This window comes from Dermacentor variabilis, chromosome 5, assembly GCF_050947875.1.
Source record: "Dermacentor variabilis isolate Ectoservices chromosome 5, ASM5094787v1, whole genome shotgun sequence".
Taxonomy (NCBI): Eukaryota; Metazoa; Arthropoda; class Arachnida; order Ixodida; family Ixodidae; genus Dermacentor; species Dermacentor variabilis.
Window position 1 is genome coordinate 55193 of NC_134572.1, and position 23803 is coordinate 78995.

At 47.1% G+C, this 23803-nt stretch overlaps 1 protein-coding gene across 1 annotated transcript in view; it reads left to right on the forward strand.

Annotated features, from left to right (window-relative positions):
• Positions 1-1193: 1193 nt before the first annotated feature.
• Positions 1194-23803, forward strand: part of LOC142582164 (acetylcholinesterase-1-like) — a 41526-nt gene continuing 18916 nt past the window's right edge. The window contains exons 1-3 of the mRNA XM_075691558.1: positions 1194-2536; positions 3574-3980; positions 9140-9289. Coding sequence (XP_075547673.1) covers positions 1370-2536; positions 3574-3980; positions 9140-9289 — 1724 coding nt within the window. The 5' untranslated portion in view covers positions 1194-1369. The remainder of the gene's footprint in view (positions 2537-3573; positions 3981-9139; positions 9290-23803) is intronic.

The window sequence follows — 23803 nt, forward strand, 5'->3', positions numbered from 1 at the left end:
GCAGTTGCAACAAAGCTTGATCAACAAAAGCATTAAAATATCGGCAAACAAAACACACCACTACATACAGTAGTCATGAGTGCTCCTGCTTGCTCAATGTACTTGACAATGAGGCGCCGTACTGAATGCGGTGCACCCGCCGTGGTTGCTCAGTGGCTATGGTGTTGGGCTGCTGAGCACGAGGTCGCGGGATCGAATCCCGGCCACGGCGGCCGCATTTCGATGGGGGCGAAATGCGAAAACACCCGTGTGCTTAGATTTAGGTGCACGTTAAAGAACCCCAGGTGGTCAAAATTTCCGGAGTCCTCCACTACGGCGTGCCTCATAATCAGAAAGTGGTTTTGGCACGTAAAACCCCAAATATTATTATTATTATTGAATGCGGTGCAAAAGTCGCTTGTGGCTGTGCGACAGCCGCTTATGCAGAACGCGCAACAGACCGCAGGTCGATAGAATCCGAATATACATTGAGGCGCTAAACACGGCAGTGACTGTGGAGGTGCTGTCAAATTCAACCGCGCACATTTTGCTTTCTATGCGACAAATAATTTAGTATATGGCACAAAGGCAGTCACAACATCTCAAAAGGATGCTCGGATAATGTAAAATAATTATATATATATATATATATATATATATATATATATATATATATATATATATATATAAAGAATGAAACAACGTGTTCTCAAGAAAACACCACTGACGGTTCTCGGTTGTCTCTTTTGAAAACGATAAAATACGAAAACCTAATGTTGCATGTTTTTTCATGATGAGAATCACCTTCACATCCATCACTGAATAAAATTAACAAGATGCGCGTGCACATCGGAGCTCAACTGTTTTGATGGTGTGCGAATTTAGGGTTAGGTTCAATTTCATAAAAATCTGCAGCTTGTCGACAAATATTCCTTCGATTGTTCGCGGAAGTTACGCAGCAGAGTGAGTCGCTGTAGAAGTTTATTTGTTTATTTCTAGGCGAGTAGGCATATATCGAGAAGAAAGCAGGCCTACATCGGCATCGCGCATGTGCAATTTTCCAGCGAAGCCGGCTAAGTGAACAGATAACGATCTGTTACATCACGCACCACGCCACAACTGAATGGAATAATAAATAAATAAGCAGGCAACTTGGCACGCGCCGTCGCTCATCGGCCGCGCCTGACCCACCGCTATCTACGCAGAAAAGGTGCACGCGCCCCCTCTACGTGCATCCCGCGGAGTTTACGAACACCGTCTCTCCCATCCAGTTTCTTTGCGATACTGGAGCCAAGAAAGTGGCGAGCGCGCTCGGTTATAGGCGTCTCACTCGGCACATGTTAGCATTCGCTCATGAGACACGCGCAGTGAAGGAAGCCTGGCGGGAACGATGAAGGCTGTACTCCGAAACTCGGTGAGTGCTGTCTTCTCCGTCGTGGTATTGTCTGTCTCGGCCCTGCACACGCTTCCCGAGGGCACGCCGATCGTGCGCACGGAGTGCGGTCTCGTAGCCGGACAGACGCTGACCGTGAGCGGACAACAAGTGGACGCCTTTTACGGCGTGCCTTACGCAGAGCCACCCGTTGAAGATTTGCGCTTCCGCAAGCCCGTGCCGGCAAAGCCGTGGAACGGAACATTCCGAGCGACGGCCAAGCCCCCGCCGTGCGCCCAGACAAACCACTTCCATACGGACAACGTGACGCTGTACTACGGGTCATTCAACTCAGAAGACTGTCTCTACTTGAACGTATGGAGGCCGACCGCGTCATGCAAGGGCACCGTTTCCTGCAAGGCGAACCTTCCCGTCGTCATTTTTATCCACGGTGGCGCATTTCAGTGGGGCGACTCTGCCATCTTCCTACACGACGGCGCCAACTTTGTGGCACTCTCCAACATCATCTTCGTGAGCTTCAACTACCGGCTCAACGTCTTCGGATTTCTCTCCGCCGAAACGGAGGATGTCCCAGGCAACTGGGGCCTCTGGGACCAGAATCTGCTCCTCAAGTGGGTCCAGAGCAACATCCGCTTCTTCGGCGGTGATCCGAAACAGGTGACGCTCCTGGGCCAGAGTGCCGGCGCCATCTCGGCGGCCATACACACGGTCTCGCCTTATAGCGAAGGGTTGTTCAAGAGAATCATCATGCTCAGTGGAAGCCCGGTAAACGTCGTCTTCACCGTAGCAGCGAAGGGCGTCGACTCTGTCATGAGTCTCGCGCGTCACGTCAAATGCGTCGGCTGGAAGCCCCGCAACCTGACCGACGTCATGGACTGCCTCCGGACCGTGGACAAGCACGACTTCCTCCGGCTGCTGAACGGCGTGGATCCGCGCAAGACAATTTACGCGCCAGTCAGCGGTGACTCCTACGTACCCAAAGACTGCACGTTCCTCAGCACCTGGCGAAACAAGATACGCAGCACAGAGGTGATGGTCGGGACGATGAAAGAGGAGGGGTCCCTGTTCATGGACATCGCTTTCCGCTTGGCGCCCTTTGTGCGAAGCTACATTGACATCGACCACCGCACCACTGCCACAGCCATCATCAGCGCTCTGTTCAAGGTAAGCGTTCGAAAGTTGCGCTTCGTGTTCCGCAAACAAAAGCAGGTATAGAACGGAGCTGCCGGTGGTCTATATTTCTGCTATGCAAGTTGAATCGATTGTTATCCAGTCAAATGGCATCTGGCGACGATGTATACAACATGAGGCTATTATGAAGCTATTATGAAGCTTCATTTTAATCTCTTTTTGTAGGTGTATAGCAGTAAAAGAGAAAAAGCAAAAACCTGAGGCAAAGCTCTTTATTTTTGAGGAGGGTTTTCCAGTTATGTACAATAAGCATCTTCACTGTAGCACGCGTCCACACGTGCATCGTCCGCGTCTTTTACAGCGAAGCTGTTAGCCTCTCGTTGGTCGGGATTTTTCGTGTCCATGTCCATGGGCAAAAATGTGGGCCGATCCTGGAGGTAGTGTACTACCGGGCCGACCCGTGGCGGAGGTGAAGCATGCTTCAAGCAGTCAGCAAAGTGAAGCGAAAAGTGCATACTTTCTTTGTAATCTCGCATGCAACATACATAACAGCATTCGTTTCAATAAAGAACAAGCAAAAAACAAACATGAGAACCAGATAATTGATGATAAGGGGTTCCTGATAATGCGAACCACGTAATGCTCCCTGCATACGTTTCCAGGTAAAGATTGCTGTTGAGCACGCTGCTGCGGCGTCGGCAGCTTGCGACGTAGGGAGTTACGTCACTAGCCTCGTATATAAAACAACCAGCCTGGTAATTGATTTCATTGTTGCAGCACCGCTATGGGTAGGCAACGCGTAGTTAGGACTCCCGAGGAGCAGCGTGAATACGAGGAGCGGCAAAGGGAAAAATAAACGGCACTACGACCATCGGCGGCGTGCTGTTAAAATTACCATTATTCCAATTGCAACCATCAGTCTAAATTACCATTACTAGCATCAATCTAAAGCGATAAAGCACAGCATACCATTCTCAGCAGTTGTGGTGGTTTTCAACAGCTTCGCAGACACCCCCTTTCGCAGAGCCGACTTTTTTTTTTATCTTGACCTACCCTCTTATCACCTGCAGATTCCTGGCGCCTCGGCCCAGCAGGTGACCGAGGCATACTTCCCTGACGAGCATCCTGGAGACAAAGAATCCGTGCTGGGCACCCTGCAGGATGCGGCCGGCGAGGGCCTTTTCGTGTGTGCCTCGAATTTCTTCGCAGAGGTAGCTGCCGACCAGGGCCTGCCCGTTTACCGCTACGTCTTCGCGCACCGGCCTAGCTACAGCCTCTGGCCCCGCTGGTACGGCGCGACCCATGGCGACGACGTGCCCTTCGTGCTCGGGTCGCTGCCATTCTATGGGGACCCAAGTCGCTACACGGAGGCCGTGCTCCCGGACCGGGCGCTCTACGACGCCGTCAAATACACGAACCAGGAGGGGCGCCTCATGGCCGAGATGGTCGCCGCCATGGCCGCCTTCATTAGAACAGGGTATATAGACAAGCAGAAAGGTTGTGAACGCGGCGGGTTGACAAAGGGAGTGTTGATAATGGTGCGATTTCGAGAATCCTCGTCTCTACCATGAACATCTGGGAGAATCCGTTATACTGCGGGTAACCTAAAATAATAACTGCCCAGTCAACTTGCATAAGGTTGATACTTATGATGAAACTTATAAATTGATGCCTGCTAAAATTGCATTGTATCACCTCATTTTCAAACATATGCAGGGATTAAGTGATATACATTTTGATCTTATGCAAAAAGCAGAGAAGCGATGATGAAGCAACTATTGTATACGCAGGGTCTATCGCGATCGCTGCCCAGCTTCAAAATTATCGCTTTATGTCCTCCGTTATACAGAGCAGAAGACATTCATGCCGCTCATCAGTAAATACGCACCTGCAAAACTGTTGCAAGGTGAGGAAAGCGGCGCGCGTTGCAAAAGGGCCTTGGAAAGGACGCACGGCCGCGTAGTGGAATAAACTACAACTCTTGCGGCGTTATCGCGATGGCCGTGGCATCATCGGCCGCAGCTGGGCAGCGCGCGGAGCGCACGTGAGCGTTGCCCCCGCTGCGACTGCCAGTGCAAAGCACTGAAAGGGAACGTAGTGACCGCTTCAATTCGCAGCGAATACCAGAAGATTATTTCAATGCGAAGCATTACTAAGGCGGAAGCCTTAAGTGGCTCATATATATCCCCGATAGTCTGGAAAACGCGGCGTTCGGTACAGAAAGTCATGCGAGCTCGCCCCGCGCAGACACGCGCTCGTGCCACTGCTGCTTTATATTCTAGTACACTGTATTACTGCTTGCGCGTTCGCCGTCGTGTTTCACCGGTGGTTCCGATGCCGTTCATATGCCCCTACCCCCCCCCCCCCCCCCCCGCCTTGAGAAAAAAGTCTCAGTGCCCTTACACTCTGTGGAGAAGGATGACCAGCGAAGCTGTGTATGTGGGCCCCTCCTTAATGGCGAACTGCACCTCCGCTGCATGTCTGCCCGGCATTGCACTATCTTCGGGATCGGCCCACGTATGGGAAGTGCTTAACGCCTGCTTCACCTCCACCGCGGGTCGGCCCGGCATTGCACTATCTCCGGGATCGGCCCCCGTATGGGGAGTGGAGTGCTTAAAGCCTGCTTCACCTGCGCCGCGGGTCGGCCCGGCATCACACTATCTTCGGTATCGGCCCACGTACGGGGAGTGTTAACGCCTGCTTCACCTCCGCCGCGGGTCGGCCCAGGATTGGATTATCTCCGGGATCGGCCCACGTATGGGGAGTCTTTTGCTTACGACACGAAAATTTCTTTGGGGGTAGAGGTATACAGCTTCGCTGTAAAAAACAAAGAAAAAAACAAATTTAATTAAGATAGAGTTTCAGGCATTCGAACCCGCTACCTCCAGTGGGAGTCAAACCATCGACCTTTGGCATGAGTCGAACCCACTGTATTTTGTGTTAATTATGACGTATTTAATGTAGCGTCAATTAGGGCACTCGAACCCACGACCTTCGGTGGGAGAAAACAATAAGAAGTAACAACACGTCGGAATGAGAATGTCAAGTAATTTAATGAACGTCTCTCGAGCCCTTAATTTTTAATGAATGCCGCGATCGCACGGATACTACTCCCGTACCAAAGCCGACTAGCTGTTTGATACGTCTGGCGCATGCGTCACGTGCCAGTTTCTCGTGTTCTTTCCTCGTGACAGCTCACGCTTTGAAACGCTGTAGTAGTCTGCGCCCCGTCTCCAGTATATCGGCCCACCTTCCCAGTACTTCCCTCGTAGCCGCTAAAGCTATGCGGAAGCTGTCCGACTTTGTGCCGCCTTCGTAATAGGCACAAGTGGAACAGGTTCTAACTATAGTGGTGGCAGGAAAATCAAGCGCCGACCAATCGTTTTGAAAGATAGGTCGGCGCTTAATTTTCCCGTCATGAATTTTCCCGGCCAGATGGGTTTCCGTCGAACCCTGGATTTCAGTTAACTATAGTGGTCGGCGAATATTCGAAGATTCGTATGGATCAGTGGAGTATTGCGCACTAACTTATTCGTGTTCATATTCAAAAATGAATTATTCGTTATTTTCAAATAATTGAATCTAAGCAATTATTCCGCAAATAACGACTGTTGAAATCTGGTTGCTGTTCTTCGTTTGAAGTATCGCTAATTATCAGAAGAGAAGCTACGACAAATGTTTGTGTTTATTTCTGCTACGCTCGTTCAAAACATATACAGCACCCACGAATGTGCATGCATGTCGTAGGCTCGCCCAGAATGGCCGGAGTGAGAAATCATGCCGTCGCCGTAATACGATCGTCGTCACCATTGTCTTGCTGCTGTCGGCACACACGCTTGCGACAGCTGTTCGCCATACAAAAACACGATGTTCCACATAGTAACGCTTAGCGTAAACCGAAATGATGCTAGGTTAACAGCTACCAGCAAACTGCTCCGCATAACATCGATTCTCACAGTGAGTCAGATGTCCATTTTTTCTCTAGCCTAAACTGTAAAAAAATAAATGTGAAAGAACAGAAAGAAAGATTTATATTTTTACTACAGAAAATTTTCGACGGGAGAGACATAATTTTATTTTTAAAAATGTCATTTTACTGTCTATGGTCAAAGAGACCTTTTCTTCATTTTAACAGAATCGGTTCGCATATGGTAAAGCGAAAAATATGTCAATCAAAATTCTGAGCGAAATGAGATTTATTCATTTACTTCCTACCCTCAATTAACATTTGTGCGAAGCTACACGAGCCGCGCAAGTATAGGCATATATAGCTCTATTGTACGCGCGAGTCAATTGGTCTTAGTTTCTGAATAAGTTATAGTTGCAATCAGGGCTAGTCATGCCGCCGAGAGCATGGCTATATAAAATTGTGGAGTGGATAGTTGTCCCCTTCTGTCCTTGTTGTTTGCTTTGAGCGACCATATCTTTGTATGGTCTACTAAGCAATATGGAACGACTAGCCCAGCAACATGTACTTCTGTCGCCTACAGCGGGGAGTCTTAACACCAAATGTCTTGTCAGTGGTCACATCTGTTATATTCTACGTAGCGTACTTATCTGTACATGTATGATCTTTTACAACCGTATCCCAGCATTTGACTATATCGTACATGAAAGCTGTAGTCTTAAGAGGAGTATACAGGGTGACATCAAATCAAATGTGGAACGAACAGTGCTGTTGAAACTTATGCGTAAGAAGTACCCTAGCGTACTTCTATACCATGTCCAAGGATCTTACGCATAAACAGTGCAAAAATATAAATTTTCAGGTGTTATTCTAATCAGTGACTTAACTTGGGGCGCACATATATGTGCAATTTGTTAATCCACGGTTCAGAAACTGTGCTTTCTAAAGCTCAAGCTAGAACAGGCCAACAATTGGAGTTAAACTTCAAGCATACAATGTAATTATTACGCCGAAGTTGGACTATACTTCGGTAGTGTGTGACCTAATGGGACCCGTTTGCTAAAGGATACATCTATGCTGCTTAGAAATGGTACAGAGGTGAGCAGTACGGTACATATTTAAGAAATACAAAAGGCTAGACTATCCAACTGAACTGTTGAGAGCAACTAACCGTCTTACAATATACCGTTATGCAGAAAAATAGGCAGTGCGAAATTCTTGCGAAGTATTCTGGTGTCAACCAATCTATGAGAACAAGCCTACCCCTGACTCTAAAACCCATGACAACGCGTAAGACTCGTCACACTCACAAGCACTCCTGCAGCCATTTTTCTGATTTTGCGAAAGCCACGGCTCACCAACAGAGCTTTTTACCACGTACAGTCTCAGACTGGAACTCTCTTCCCGAGCATGTTATTCAGGCGGCTAACTTTAATGAAGCCGTTCAATTGTATTTATCCATCTAAACATGTTTTCCATGTCATATACAGCAGAAGCTGCAGCTGTACATGATTTTGCCGAATGTTCTTGAGCCCTTTTCTTTCTTTCCTCTTCTTACTTTGGAAATGTGCGCACGTTGAGAGTATCACATGTATGTTGTTTGTTGTCCTACTCCTGCTTGGCTCACTAAGACTCACAATTGTGAAATTAATAAAATAGAAAGATTACTGCACTAGTGGAACAAATATCTAACAAGTTGTTGCTTTAAAACAATGGAGAAATTATTTAGCGAAATAACGCGAGAACAAGCTAACAGAACACATGAGAGAGCAGAAAATGTAATTTACGAATTTTGCCATACTTTCCCGTTTTTTTTTTTTCATAAACATATTTACCAGTCTACGTATATGGCGGGTTTATTTTGGTAACGTCTTCTGGGAATGTATATGAAATGAGCAATTGTTTCTTCTGAGAGAAAGCATTCCATTACGTCGACCTATCTCGCCGCTATTTCGCTGAATGACAAAAAACCAGCTTAATTATTTGCCCGTTTTCGCATAGCGATGATGTGACAGAATTGTTATTCCTAAATAGCTGCCTGCTTCCTGGTGTGCGTAAAGTGAGATCAAATGATGAATGAGTACAACTTATTGAAGCTCGACAAGGGCCTCTATCTAAAGGAGCGTGAGATCTAAGCCGGTAAAAAAATGACATATTTTAATTAAGCAATTTTCGAAAGCTGGTATGCCCACTGTTCCAGCCCCCAGAGTATCCCTCAATCGAGAGGACCGGGCGAAGGATATATGAGAATGCACGTCATTCTGCATAGCTTTGGAGAATCTGGAGCACAGAGGCAACAATGCGTTTCAGATTAAACCCTCAAACCTGAGCTGTGTGTGAGGCGCGTAGATGTCTTGATTAGAAGAGGGGGCAAATTAACGCATTCACGGAGGATAAGTAGGCAGGAAAAGCGCTCGTCCTGTCGTTCGTCCTGTCTACTTATACTACATATATGTGTTAAGTTGCGCCCCTCACGTAATAGGTAAGTTTCATAAGCTAGCCCAACAAGAAGTACTTCTGCATTTTTTTAATTACTTTGATCACCTGGCGCATTTTGTCGCCATATATATGAATGCGGTTACCGACATGATCACTCTATGAAGACATGCCGTTCCATCGTTCCCACAACCACAGTCGCGAGCGTTGTAAGGATGAGCGTGCATAGATGGAGCAGATATTTCGCACCAAGTCGCGGTGAGACCCTCATTCGTGTGTTCTCTCTGGTGCAGGACGCCCACGGTGCCGCTGTCGAACGGCAGCTGGCCGCGCTACACGTCCACCAACCCAGAGTACGTAAGCGTGGAGCTAGACGGCCCAACGAAGCGGCTAGGACCAAGCCGCGAGATCTGCAACGTCTGGAGGCGCTTCCTCATAAGAAAGTACGTATAATGGGCACTTATGTAGAACGCCGCGGTTACGAGCCCATCAATATACGATGGGGAACATTTCGCCATCATCGGAGTATGCCTCCTGCAACTAGTTGAAAGGTGGAATAATCGCGTATTTCGACGGCGGCACGATGATCACAATAAGGACCAGGATCTGTGAAGATGCTGTTCATGTATTTAACGGCAACCCATGCTTCCTGACTGAAATCATCCATACCGAAGCTGCCAAAGATTTGAGCCGCGACCAGTGGGACTCAAGCTGAAAGGTGTGTGGGTCGTATAATTTCGAGGGACACTGTTCTACTACGGCAGCAGCTAAGAATTCAGATGAGTTCGCTTTGTCCGTCCCGTCTCTTCGTCCTTCCCGTTACACTAGCTGACGACGGGGACGGCCGCCGTTTTATTTATTTATTTATTCGGTATACCTACATCGCCTGTACGGCATTATCGTAGGGGGGTTAAAATACAGGTGGTCACAGTGGAAACATATTCAGCAACATCAAAAGAATACATCAGTAAATACAACATAGTTTAAGCACTGAAATTCGCAAAAGCGGAATACAAACTAACAAAGCACAAAACAAAGTGAGTAACAAAGTAACTAACAAAAAAAGTTGCGTATGTGCAGAGATGAATAACAGAACAATCAAAGAATATGGCTCTCAATAGCATTTTCAAAACTAGAAGCTGCCATCACTTCATTAGGGAGCTCATTCCAATCGTTAATCGTGTTGGGAAAAAATGAATACTTAAACACATTGGTACGGCACTGATAAGCTCTAATTTTGTTAGCGTGGTCTCTCCTAGATGAAACGTAATGCGGCTCCTTGATGAACAGTGTTTTGTCGATACCAAACATTTGCCATACTCTCGCCATAGGATACGTTTGCCATACTCTCGCCATAGGACGAAGAAAAAAAATTGCTTCGCCCACCTGCGCCACAGTATTGCTCGCGCTACAGAAAATAGAGACGGAAGGTATGAAGGAAGGAAGGAAGGAAGGAAAGGCAGGGAGGTTAACTAGACTTTGTCCAATTCCCGACTCTTCACGTGGGGATGTGTTTGATGAGTGAAAGAGAGAGAGCGAGAGAGAAGACATGGGTCCAGACGACACTCTCGCATGCACTAAGCCAGGTGCAGCGCATCTATAGTGGCACTGAAGTCTGTCGCCTGCAGGTATCACAGAAGAGCCCGTGCAGATTTCCGGGCGCTGCGCCGCGAGGTCAGGCTTCGAAGCTCCAAGGGCTTTGCTTCTACAAAAGGGCGATCGTCCAGTCAATTCAAGGCACACTTGAGTTGATGTCGTTGTTTATCGAAGCGGGAACAGTGGCACAGGAGATGATTCATGGTCTCTTCACATCTCTTCGCGGTATTTATTACACATGGGTGAGTCAGCCATTCCAATGTGATAGTTGTATGAGCCAGTGAAGGCTACTCCAACCCACAGTCGACACTGAGTCGACTGTGTTGGAGTAGCCTCCAGAGTTTCTCACCGAGTCCTCGTCGGCGTATCTGGGTCCAAACACGGTCTCCGGGATAGTACTCGACGTAGCGTCGTCGGAGGTTGCAGTGTCAGCTGTCGGTACGCTGCTGGTTCTTGATACGTATAGGCGGGCGAGCTGTCGGGCTTCTTCGGCGCGCTGGAGATAGGTGGAGACGTCAAGATTCTCTTCATCGGTGACGTGCGGCAGCATGGCGTCGAGAGTCGTCGTCGGGTTCTTGCCGTAAATCAGCTTCAACGGCGTAATCCGTGTTGTTTCTTGCACCGCCATGTTGTAAGCGAACGTTACGTACGGCAATATACGGCGCCCCAGGTCTTGTGTTCGACGTGGACGTACATTGCTAACATGTCGGAGAGGGTCTTATTCGGGAGCTCCGTAAGACCATTCGTCTGTGGGTGGTAGGAAGTTGTCCTCCTGTGCCTTGTATGACTGTACTGCAGAATGGCTTGGGTGAGCTCCGCTGTAAACGCCGTTCCATTGTCGGGGTTGAGGACTTCTGGGGCGCCATGACTTCGGGGCGCCATAAACTAACTTTGATTGGGCGAACCTGTGCCCTCAAAAACAGGCTACACTTAAAGAACGGCGACAACAGCGAACACAGTCGGCGATCGTCAAAACCTGATCAGCGGGTCAAGCGCGTCGGCTTTTATACATCAGTTGTCGAATGTTCCAGACTAATCGCTAGGACCCGCGTGTCTTCCGCAAAGTTCTACACCATTCGCGTCACACATGAAATCAGATAACACAAGGTTCGGTAAAAACAGACAGCGAATGGAACCATCGATAACTTTCGAGAAACTTCCTATAGATGCAGGCGCATCCTGCGCTGTGCGATAACATTTGTTAGGCGTGATACGTGGTCGCCCGATAGAGATATACAATTATACGTGTCAATATCATTGTTTTATTAACTTGTATTAACTAATTATCATGTTTTATTAAATATTGTGCACACTGCAGGGCGCAGAGTGGCGATTTCGGAACCCGTAATTTCATGAAGTGTGAATTTTTAAACTTGATGATGATCAATCGGGATGGGATCCAGATGGGTCTGCGGAAACATAGATTCAGTTAGGGTGCGAAATATGTAAAAGTTCCAATGTGACCTCCTTGAAAGCAGCAGTGGACAGGCTACCGTTCTTCGCAACTTCTGAAACAGCAATGCACACGGGAGTCTTTTTTAGACGCCACAAAGGAGATGTTCTAGTTGCGGGCGAGTATCTCAACAACACAAAGTGCTGGTTAAGCACAATTTACGTGTAAAACGCTGCATTGGGTCTCTTCTATGGGGATCGTTAGTGGGAGGCTCCTGGCTATAGTGATTGTTGCTACGTTTAAAGCACACCAAATAAGTCCCTGACATGTTAGAAGTGCTTGAAACAAAACAACGCTCCTATTTTTTCCTGGGCCACAGACACCTCAAACAGCCCTGCATGGCAGTCAGTAGAGTTATTAGACGTCTCGGCGCTCGTACAGTGACCCGAGATGGCGTGCGCGCGTCTGTATAATTACGGAACACCAAAAACGTTACGTGACATTAACCCATTTCGACTTTTAATATGCTTCACCAAAATGTCTTGCGTATTCTTCCTTACTTCACCGTCAAGTCCACCGCTGTACTGCGGCGAAGTTGACTGAAGGGAACTGGCCATTATGTAGCACATAATAAACCTGTGCCTCAAACGCACTCCTCAACGCATGTCTCGAGCTGAAGCGAACTTAGTCAGACTTCGACTAGCTACCTAGCGCACAATGACAATTACGATGCGGCTGTAATGCAATTATACTACCCCGTAATGGGGTCATTAACGCAATGAAGTGAAAAGTTGAGCATGTGCTGCAGCGAGTTTTACAGCGAAGCTGTATAGCTCTACCCCCCAATGCATTTGTCGTGTCCGTGCGCAAAAACTCAACCAAGCACAGCGTGAGGCGCGCGCAGCTGGGCACCTTGCATACATTACCTGTCGGTGCTCGCCTCCACGCGTCCGCGTAGAATCACCCAACGAGACCAGTACGTAACGCACAACTTCCAGAAGCGCTTGGATTTAAAGTAGACGGAAGTATCAACCGGTCAGCAGTCGAGATGAGCAAGACACGTTTGGAGCATTGGTGCAAAAAAAAGCAGGCAAGAGAATGATACGAACGGGTCCATTACAGGCATAGGCAGCGGTAGAAGGTAGATAGTGAAGAGTTAAGAGATGTATACAAGAATGCTAGAAGGAACAGCATAGAGAGCATATCTGAGAAGCTCAATCAGGCCAGGCAACGATTTGTCCCCGCCCCGTCTCATGGGGATGCCAATCAGTCATCATCATCATTTTCACCTCAACAGCGGCGGCACCGGCCGTGCGGGAGGAAGAACGACAGCTCGCCTTCACGCATAGAGTTCGCAGCAATCGCTTCCCGGTAAAGATTACGCTTGCGTAAGTTGCAGTTGCCGGAAAGCGGCAACTGTAGTGTGATCCAATCTCACTAGAGTTAAAGTCAATCGAATTAGATTGAAAGATTAAGCTTCTGTAATAACGAGTTTGTCATGGTGAAGCGGGAACAAGATCTTTTGAATGCGAGAAAATGACAAAAATGAAAAAAAAAATCTGCAGATCCCACGCACTGTGGGGAACGATGTAAGCGAAACTTTGTGTGCAGTTTGCTTTGATTGACGATAATTAGAAGTGATGATGACGGCAAATGTTTGATCTGTTCAACGTTGAGTCCAACAGGAGAGTAATGAGTTGATGTTAGACGTTACCTTGAGTGCACCACTGCTGTTCGACTGCAAGCGCACAGAACATACAGGGAGATGTGCTTTCTTGAGGCATTGTTGTGCGCCATATTTGATAACCTCCGAGAGGGTTGAGCATTGTCGTTGTCTCACATGGCACATCCCATCGTGCCAGAAATATTAAACTTTAATTGAATTATGGGGCGGCATGTGCCAAAGCCACAATGGGATTATGAGGCACACCGTAGCGGCGAACTCGGGATTAATTTTGACACCCATGGCGTTCTCCTGACGTGTCCCTAAATCTAAGTGCGTGAGCGTTTTCTATTTCGCCCCCATCGCAATGCGGCTGCCGCGGTCGGCATTAATTCCGCGACCTCGAGCAATCACATAGCGGCAAAGCTACCACGGGGGCACAGAAGGGTTGATTTGACGTGCGACCGCTTCCGTAGTGTCGCCTAGACCCTGCGGTGCGCTTGAATTATTGCGGTTCTGCTTCTGTATGTCCTGACGAGTTGTCCGCCTGACATATTTCCATGGTGTGTATTATTTAGAAATAGCAAAAACGTACCGTATCGTACCTTAAACTGAAACTTAATCTGTTTCCGCTTAAGTCTAGTAGTAGCGTTTCCTTGCCTTTTCTTTACGCCCCCCTCCCCCGCCCCTCCCCCCTTGTATGGGAACTGCGAGCGAAGAGTGGCAAGGCTGTGATTCACTCGTTTCGCGACTGCGTCGTTTCTACCCATTCTCTGCCCTGTCAGGATGGGGGCCTCAGTCCCATCGCTCGTAACCCGTTGTCAAGATTGGAGTCCGGCATGAATTCGAAGGTAGCTGGCCCATGCTGTCGTCCAACTTATCCACGCTGAGGACGTTGATGAAGGGAAGGACTGCTTCTCATCGAGAACGAGGAATAAGGGTTTATTTACAGTATTTACATGCAGTTCATCAGTCTAGCATGACTGCGAGAGAAAGTACGTCAGTCTAACACGACTGCTTGAGAAAGTGTCTCAGTCTAACATGACTGCTTAAGAAAGTGTCCTGAGCATCCGCACAACAGCCGTTTATAAACACTCGGTCCTCCCCCGATCCCAAGGTGGCGGAAACGTTCGTCCAGTCATCGTAAACACACCGCCTCTCCACGGGACGGTTTACACACACACACACACACACACACAGATGCACGGTCCGGAGCCGACGTCAGAGGGCCTTCTTAGAACTCGGAGCCGACCCGCGCAGTGCGCCCTGGTAGCCTTTGTCTTGCGTCTTGGTCGGCGCGTGGGAAGGCGTGTCCGACGACGTTCCCGCGGCAACTCCCCCACTCATAGCAGATCGGGTCCGCGTTGGGGAGTTCGGTAACAATAGTTGGCCTGCCGAACTCATTCAGTCACAATGGCGACGAGGCTAGAGCGTAACACCAAGGAAAGTTGCCGCCACTGTCGAAACTGGCCGGCAAAACTTGCACTGCAGCTGGCCGTTCTTAACAGCCCTCTCTTCCCTTTCCTATCTACCATTCTACCTATAGTCGGGTGCAACTTTAGAGAAAAGCCTCCACCAATGGGCGCGCACTGTAGACTCACGTCATGAGCCAGACGGCCGGAGACCGCGCCGATGGAGATGGCCGCCCGCGCTTCGAACTGGGCCGAGTATAGCCGAGTCGCGTCACTTGTGTGCGTCTTCCCCTCGTCATAGTGAATTCCCAAACTGTTTGTGGTGGTCTACTATGCCTGAAATATTACTGCGAGCTTACGATGCGCCATTCGTGCCGCGTGCGTTTATTCTGAGCCATGATCGGGCGACGAAAGATTGCAGCGAGCACCGTCGGGGCGGTGCTATGCTTCGTCTGAAAACAGGACTCCGCGACCGCACACCGCTACTAACAAACATCCGCGTGTTTGTTACATGGTGTTTTGTTTTGCTCCAAAGTGAAGTTACGACTTTGGAACGCTTGCCAAAGTCTGGTGCCTACCGTTGGTGGCGGGTGTGTTCGTGTACTGTGTCGCCGTACAAAAAAAGAAAAACAAACATGAAAAGAAACGAAAAAACCTATTACATTCTTGAAAATAAGGGTGTGAAAACACACACACACACACACACACACACACACACACACACACACACACACACGCACGCACGCACGCACACACACACACACACACACACACACACACACACACACACGCACATATATATATATATATATATATATATATATATATATATATATATATATATATATATATATATATATATATATATATATATATATATATATATATATTACATCGCCCAGCAGCACTAGTTCTATGTTATAGCAGTAAGCTTAAAGGGACACTAAAGGTTACTATTAAGTGAACGTGGACTGTTGAAAACACCATCCCAGAAACCTCGAAACGCTTGTTTCGTGCCAAGGAGAGACTTATTTTAGGAGAAAATGCGTTCTGAAGCGTCCGCGTACCTCTAGCGTAGTTCAAATCGCCCGCCCTCCGATCGAGGAGTACTGACATCATGGTCTCGTAGTGACGTTGCGCCATCGGTGAGTAGAACGGCGTCCGCAGACGGCGCTACGGCTTTTCTGCGCAAAACGCAAACGCGCGGCCAGAAACAGAGCCAAGACAGAGCCGACAGCTAAGCGAAAGCGGGAGTATGTTGGCTAGCGGAAGGAGAAACGCGCGACCATAAGCTGGTACTTTATTCTATGACGCAAACTTCGACGCTCGTCACAATGGACCCTGACAACGACAGATTGGCTCGCAATGCTGGGCTCAACTTCAGCGATTTGAGCACTGACGAGCGCGACCTGCTGCTGAGGGCTCGCGCTGCCGGCGTCATTGCGTACTACGACGGCGGCCTCGACACCGGCTCTCCGGAGCGGGAAAGCAACGAGGGCTTCCCACGACATCACAAGGACGTGGCATTCTCACTGCTTGTTCGAAATGAAAGTTTCGCGAGCCAGCAGAACCCGCACAGCACGACGCGATAACGAAACTACTGAAACTCCAAAGCGTGCTCGGCGCAGTGTCGAGCGCGCAGAATCGAGCGAAAACGAAACCTTTCGATCACCCATAGTACTGAAGGGTAACGCCAAAATGTTATTTTTTCTTAGAATCAAATAGACGTAGACAAGTAGCATTTTCTGCCGTGTTATAATCGAATGAAATGATATTTTTAATACAAGTAGTTGAGTATTAGTAACACAAATTATGAGGAGTGCTTTCGTCATCGGGCTAGTACCGGTATGTCGCTGGGGGTCTCAAATCGTGTCATGCATTTACCTCAATTTCTCGGTTACTAAAGCTCTGTTCGCGATTAGATTGACGCCTTAGACGTTCTAGAACATTGCTGTACCACTTTAACTTGACTTTCTGGTAACCTTTAGTGTCCCTTTAAACAGGTCGGCGCTATATCGAAACGGTGAAGCCAGCACTTCTCGTCGTTTTCTTCTCTTGCACCAGCACCATGCCCATTGCCTCCAGTACAATATATATAAAGTAAGGGTATAAACGAACAGTAGTTATTTAAAACGATGAATCAAGCATTTTTTGTACCTTTCCTGCCTCGATCACCTTCTCGGCCCAGGTTCGTAATTTTTTTTATTAACAATACTGTAGGCCTTTGCACAGGCCCAAACAGGAAGTGGATTGTAAAAATACACATGGGCATTGGAAAAACAGGAAAAAAAAAAGAACAAAGAAATATAGAAACAAAAAAAACTGCCATACAACAGCACTGGTATTCAACACAAGACACTTTCTTTGTTTCTCATGAATCAAGGAATAACAAAAGGTGCTCAAAACAATAGCAATATTAGTCGTATAACATTCTTGTAGTTATCGTGGATCTATAAAACACCACTATTCAGCACATTGCAATATTTACATTTGAACTCATAAGGCAGTATGCAATCACACGTGCAATAGTGTCCAATCACTCAACCAACGCATTACCTTTGAACTACGCACTTAAATACTTTGATGAACAACCAAAATATGGCTCCCATTTTGCGACAAAGCCCCCATCCACAGAATCTGATTCTACAATTTCCTTTGGCAACGAATTCCAGATTTCGATTGCCCATGGGAAATATGAACATCTAAACGTGTCGCACTGTGTAGGATACTGCCTGATGTGTTTATTATGACAGGTTCTATTGGAGTGTCGGTGTGGTGGCTGCACGTAATCTCACTTATCTATATCAATGTTGTCATTACATGGCATAAAAAGAAATTTCATGACAGCCACACGACGCCGACAAACAAGGGTAGGCAGTGCTGCCTGGCTTCTAAGAGCACTTACGCTTTCGTGTCGAGAATACTTATGGTATATAAATCGCAACGCTTTATTTTGAATACTTTCTAATTTCTGCGAGACCTTTCTGGTGCGGGTTCCACACTACGCTACCATACTCAAGAATTAGCCTTACTAAAGTTTTATATGCTGTTAGTTTCACACAGGATGGTGCTGCAGTTAATTTTCTTCGCAAGAAACCGAGTGTTCGGAAGGCCTTCGTACATGTATTATCGATATGGGTATTCCATTTTAACGCGCTTGTAAAGGTTATGCCTGAATATTTTACTGTGTCAGTTTGTATTAGAACGTTGCCCATTAATGTATAATTGAACCTAAAGATCGACCTTCTATGAGTTATGGTCATATACTGTGTTTCTTAAGATTAATTTCCTTTCCCCACATGTCACACCAGCGGGCTATATTGCTTAGTGTAGTATTTAGTCTAAGTTGGTCCTCGATTCCTTGCACGCTTGTATAAATTACCAAGTCATCGGCGAAGAGCCGCAATGTTACTCCATTTTCTGCACAATCAGCGCTGTCGTTAACGTATATGACAAATAATAATGGCCCCAATACGGACCCCTGTGGTACCCCTCAATAAACTTCGAGTTGGTCCGAGTCATAATTATTTATGGTAACATATTGAGTTCGGTTTGACAGATAGGCTACTATCCATTCTACTACATTGTGTTCAATTCCGATAGACTTTATTTTCTCGATTAGTTTACAGTGCACGATGCGATCATAAGCCTTCGAAAAACCAATAAAAATAGCATCAGCTTGGAATTTGGAGTTAATTACTGATGCGAAGTCATGTGTTATCTCTAATAATTGTGTTATAGTTGACAATCCTTTCCTAAAACCGTGTTGCTTAGGATATAATATGTTATCTTCTTCTAACTATGTCATGACGGCTTTACTTACTATGTGTTCCATTAATTTACAGCAGCAACTGGTTAGGAATATTGGTCTATATGTTTCAACGTGTAATTTATTGCCTTCTTTATGAATGGGGATTACTTTGGCACATAGCCAATCCTTGGGAAGAGAGGCTGTACTCAGCGATTCAGAAAATATAATCTTCAAAAAGGAAGACAGCTGCTGCGCGTATCGTTTCAAAAATATATTTGATATATTATCGGGCCCCGGCGCCTTCTTGGCGTCTATTTCCAAAAGCAAGTTTAAAATGCCCGACTGTTATCACAACTCCGCCCATCCGGGTGTCAGCGGCTGTCACGGGCGCACTCGAGATTGGCCAGTGCATGAAAACGGATTAGAAATAGGTGTTAAATGTATTTGCTACAACGCGCATGTCTTCTATGACCAAACCTGCCACTTCTATTTTACTGCTCACTCCTTATGGCTTCGACAAGTAGCGCCAAAACTTTTGCGGTGATTCCTTATGAAATTTGTTAACTTATTTGAAAAGAAATCGTCTTTTGCAGCTTTTATTTCTAATTTCAATTTGCATGTTTAGGTGAATTATGCTCCGCGTGATCCATGGTGTTTTCCGCTCAGTTCTTTTGAATTTTGTATTCGATTTGTATTTTGGAAATGGTTTCGATAAATGCATCGTTCTTATTAAAGTACTTGTTAAATCGCAACTGATTCATCTAAAGCTCGGAAAACGAGCAGTAAATGTGCCGTGTACATGTAAACCAGTACAAAAGCCATGCCGAGGTGCTCTCTCTACTTCTGTCCCTTGCATCAAAGCTAGAAAGCAGACGACGCGCAGCGTTGTAGAAGGCACGGGATTTTTTTTTTTTTTATCCTTGCCAACTGGCGTAGCTTTCTGTCTTTCTAAGGGTTATTTTTTTCTCGCGATCCGGCATGTCCTGTTGCACTCCATTCACGAGAGCTCTACCAAACCAGTCATCAGAATATAAAAGTATTTATTTATTCATACCGAGAATTACGCGTTTTAGACGCACAGTTTCTTGAGCGGGACTATTTTAGTAGCGGAGGCAATCGGCTGTCACGCTTCGGTCATCTGGGCGGGACCTCCCATTTTTTATGAAGTTCTAAAGACCCGACTATTGGCGGCGAGGAGTTACGGAGTCGCCATCTATCGGAAGCGCCTCGCTGGCGTAGTATGAGGGATCATGCGGCGCGCTCCTCATAGGTTTTGCTGTCAGCGCTCACTGAAAACACCACGCGCGAGCTCTCCCGGACATTTCTGTAAGTACTTTCGAAACGAGAGAAGTATCTTACTGTCTAAATAATAATCTTGGGCAAACTGAAAGCACACAATCGTTTACAGATGCTATCTCCTTACCGAATACATACAGTGAACGCCACTGCGCGCGGTCGCCGCGATGGAGTCTGCCGAACCGGCTTCTTGCGTGAAAGGTAGGTAAACACTGAGAGCAAACTATGTGAAATATGTTCTTATAGTGTTTGTATAACTAAATGGAGCGTAATAGAACGAAGCCTCAATGCAGCGATCGCGCAGATTCGCAGCGACCGACTGCGCGTCTGCACGCTTGTCCGCGCACTGTTTCGCTTTCTCCGCGCGCGCGTTTTCGCACCGTGCCATGAGCTTTAGGCCGTAGAATATGAGCATTTGACAGTATACAAGCAACCATTGTTGCGTGGGCGCTATCAGAGCTGTTCAAAAATAATTTCATTGTAGAGACTTCGACGCCTACGGGGACTGTGATGTCCCGTCGCGACGGTTCAATCTTTTTTTTTCTTCTAAATTCTTTGACCTTTCAATATTATTTCTCGAGTTGCGTCGCACTGTATGTTTATCGGTGTTCTCAGCGTGCAATTTCCCGCTGGTCCTTTTTTTGTAATCCAGTGCATTAATTCATAACACAAACATGACCATATGCCATGCTTTTTTTTGAGTGTGCTTCTTACCGCTGCCTTTCCACTCCACTGAACTTGCGAGCATCTATAGCATCGACAAATTCATAGACCAAACCGTCATGGCATTAGTCGGGCAGCGGACTCGGGCGAGCGTCTCAGTGCGCGTTTTCAGAACATCGCAGACCGGGCGACGTAGCAGAAATCTTCCTCGCGTCTGTGCTTCCTGCATACCCGAGTTGTAGCCGATGGCTGTTTGCCGGTTTTATGTTTCGCGAGCCAAGCTTCATGCAGCTTCTTGTCCCGCGGCTACGTGTGAATAAGGCTGACACCGGCCTCCGTTACGTGCGTCCGGCCCTGCGGAACCGAGCAGTAGCCTACCATGTTGCGCGCCTTCAAAGGCAGCCACTACCTATTGTAGTGCTTTGAAGCGTTGTAAAGGAGACACTTGAAGCGGGAAAATTTCGCCACTAAATGAGGACCGCAGCGTACGAGGGAATTTAAACTCGTTTTCAGCTCGCTTCGGCGCGCCCGAAGCAGCCGACGCGGCCGCTATGTCCACGTGATCCCTCCTAGCACGTCACGCCGACGGTGGCGCCAGCTTTTCCAGTGGTGGAGCTCGAGGCCAATAGCTTCTATCTAGACTTGCACGTTGGTAGAAAGGTAAGCACTGCAATTTCTGCAACGCTTTTGAGGAGGTCATGGATAATGGAAGCTGTCAAGAGGCTAATGTGGCGACACCCGCGGAGCTCTAGAGGGTATTGTGCATATTCGACGCGGTGCAAAAGGCAAACGAGTTTCTCGCGTCTCCTTTTTTCTGTGCCACGCTCCTTTAATGTATACACATGCTTTGAACCATCCACGACGCGGCGTGCAAGACAGCAGCAGCAGCAGGAAGGAAGTCGAAGGAAGAGGCAAAGAAAGCTTAGTTTTAATTTTAAAAATTGAAGCGGCACCACCTCTTGCGGTCTCTAGTACCTCTCGTATGACGCCAGCACTGGCTGATTCACAGAGAGTATCATAGAGAGTGGTCACGTGAATATTACGTAAACTCGTCGTTTTGGCACGGGTGGTTCAAATTGAGCAGCAGCTGTGACATTCGGCGGCAATGCTCTACCCAGAAAAAGAGACATATTGGCACAGAGACACGATGACGAATAATTGACGAACAATTATTGACGAATAATCTATTGATCTAACTCAACTGAACAAATTATTTAGTGACCATTTAACGTACCTGGCTCAGTTACGAGCTTTGACAAGTAATTACCGAATAGCTGATTTTTTAACACTTTCCATACACTCCACGAAGCATGAAGTATATAGGTTTCTCCGAAGTCCTTTGTGAACAGAGCGAGACACCTCATTTATATAGGGTGCAAATGAGACCACGTTACGGGTGATGTGTAGGCAAAGTGTAAAGTGCGTGGGCTCATTACAGCCTTTGTAGTAAATGCAAGCGCTTCGGGTGTTTTGTGAACGGCGCCCGCTGTTCTGGGAGACCTATAGTAGCCACCGAGATGAAATTTTATGAAAATGAGGGGAACATTAAATTTATGGCTCATGTGACTGCGAAGTGAAAATATATGCGCGGATAAATTACGGGTTTGGTAAAAAAGGAAACAGAAAGAAGTTGCAGTTTCGCGGCTGGAAGGCAATCGAAGCATCGATTGCAATAGCAAATTAGTGGACAGCTGCACGAAGTACGGATAGTAGTTCTATCGGCCGTATAAACTTGTAAACATACGCATACTGACTAAATTAACAAGCATGGTGCCACGCGCGCACGAGTAGACATGAACACATTTCACTTGACGACAGCGGAAACTCGCTGTCAAAAGGTCGGAGTGAGGAAGTGCGGCAGCAGCAGCGAGCGAATTGACTTTTGTGCTGCGTCTCGCGTCCAACGTGAACTAAGCCGCGAAAACACAGGGCACGGGCGAACTGTGTCCCCGTCGCAGATGGCTTTGAAGATAGAACGGCCCGACATAGGACGCCCCACCCCCACTCCATACGCTCCCCCCGTTAGCCTTGCGCTCGACGGAAGACGGCGCCCTTCGTCCCCACTTTCCTCGCTTGCGTGCGCAAGATCGAGCCGCGAACGCCGGCTCACCCTCGTCCGCTTTCACTCGCACACACAAACAGCGCGCGACGACAATTTTATCGCCCTTGGACTTTATACGAAACTTCACGGCGACAGCAGAAATGTGCCTGGAGTACTCATATTGATATCGCAAGACAAGTGTCTTTAAACAAGTAATTTTAAACGTTAGAGGGTTATCTGCTATGTTCTCCCGGTGTACCAAGATGACTTGTGATAAGTGCTCAGTCGCGGGTCATGCCGGACAACGGGTTGAAAAGAGCACTGACCAAGCTGGGGCATGTGCACCGTACTTATTTCCTTGAAACTGTGACACTCCTTGGGCGCCGGAACGACAGTTAGGCTTATAAGAAATTCTACATCGCACCGAGTTTACTTGCACTGAAAACGAGGACAATGCTAGGTATGAAATGGAGACAGTTTTAAGCTTCTGGTTTAATTATGATAATTGCAAATATTCACTGAATGCTCATTTCTTCCCCGCGTCTTTATGCGTAATATACAGACTCGTAGTCCTGAGCGACCGAAACGAGGCGCCTTATTTATATTTTCAGAAAAAGGCAAAAATTACAGGTGATGTGTATAGGAAAAGTTCAAGGTGTGTAGGTTTATCACGGCTCTTGCAACACGTTACTGATTTGTGCTCTCCTAAGCGTAATAGAGAGTTTTAGAATATATGGGACCGAAAAGTTTGGGGCCACAGAGCTTTGTGGGTGTAAGCATGGGGCACGCAGAAGTGAAGAGTTTTAAGATAGGGCTTTGCGTCTGCGGATAGCGTCTTGCACTCGCAGAACCACTACGGCGTAAAAAAAGAAAGAAAGAAAGAAAGAAAGAAAGAAAGAAAGAAAGAGAGAAAGAAAGAAAGGAAAGAGAGAAGGCTAATATACGTAACTAAATAAAATATACCATTTTATGGTAAGAGTAATTTTGCCATTCATGTATCCGCGTTTAATTGCAATTTAGAGGTTACTCTATCAGCAGCAGGCAATTAGCTGCGCTTAGTTTTGAGTAACCACCTTTACGTGCCTTCACCAGCCAAGTTAAGCCGTGTTAGGCGTACGAGCCATGAAATCGACAATCTAATT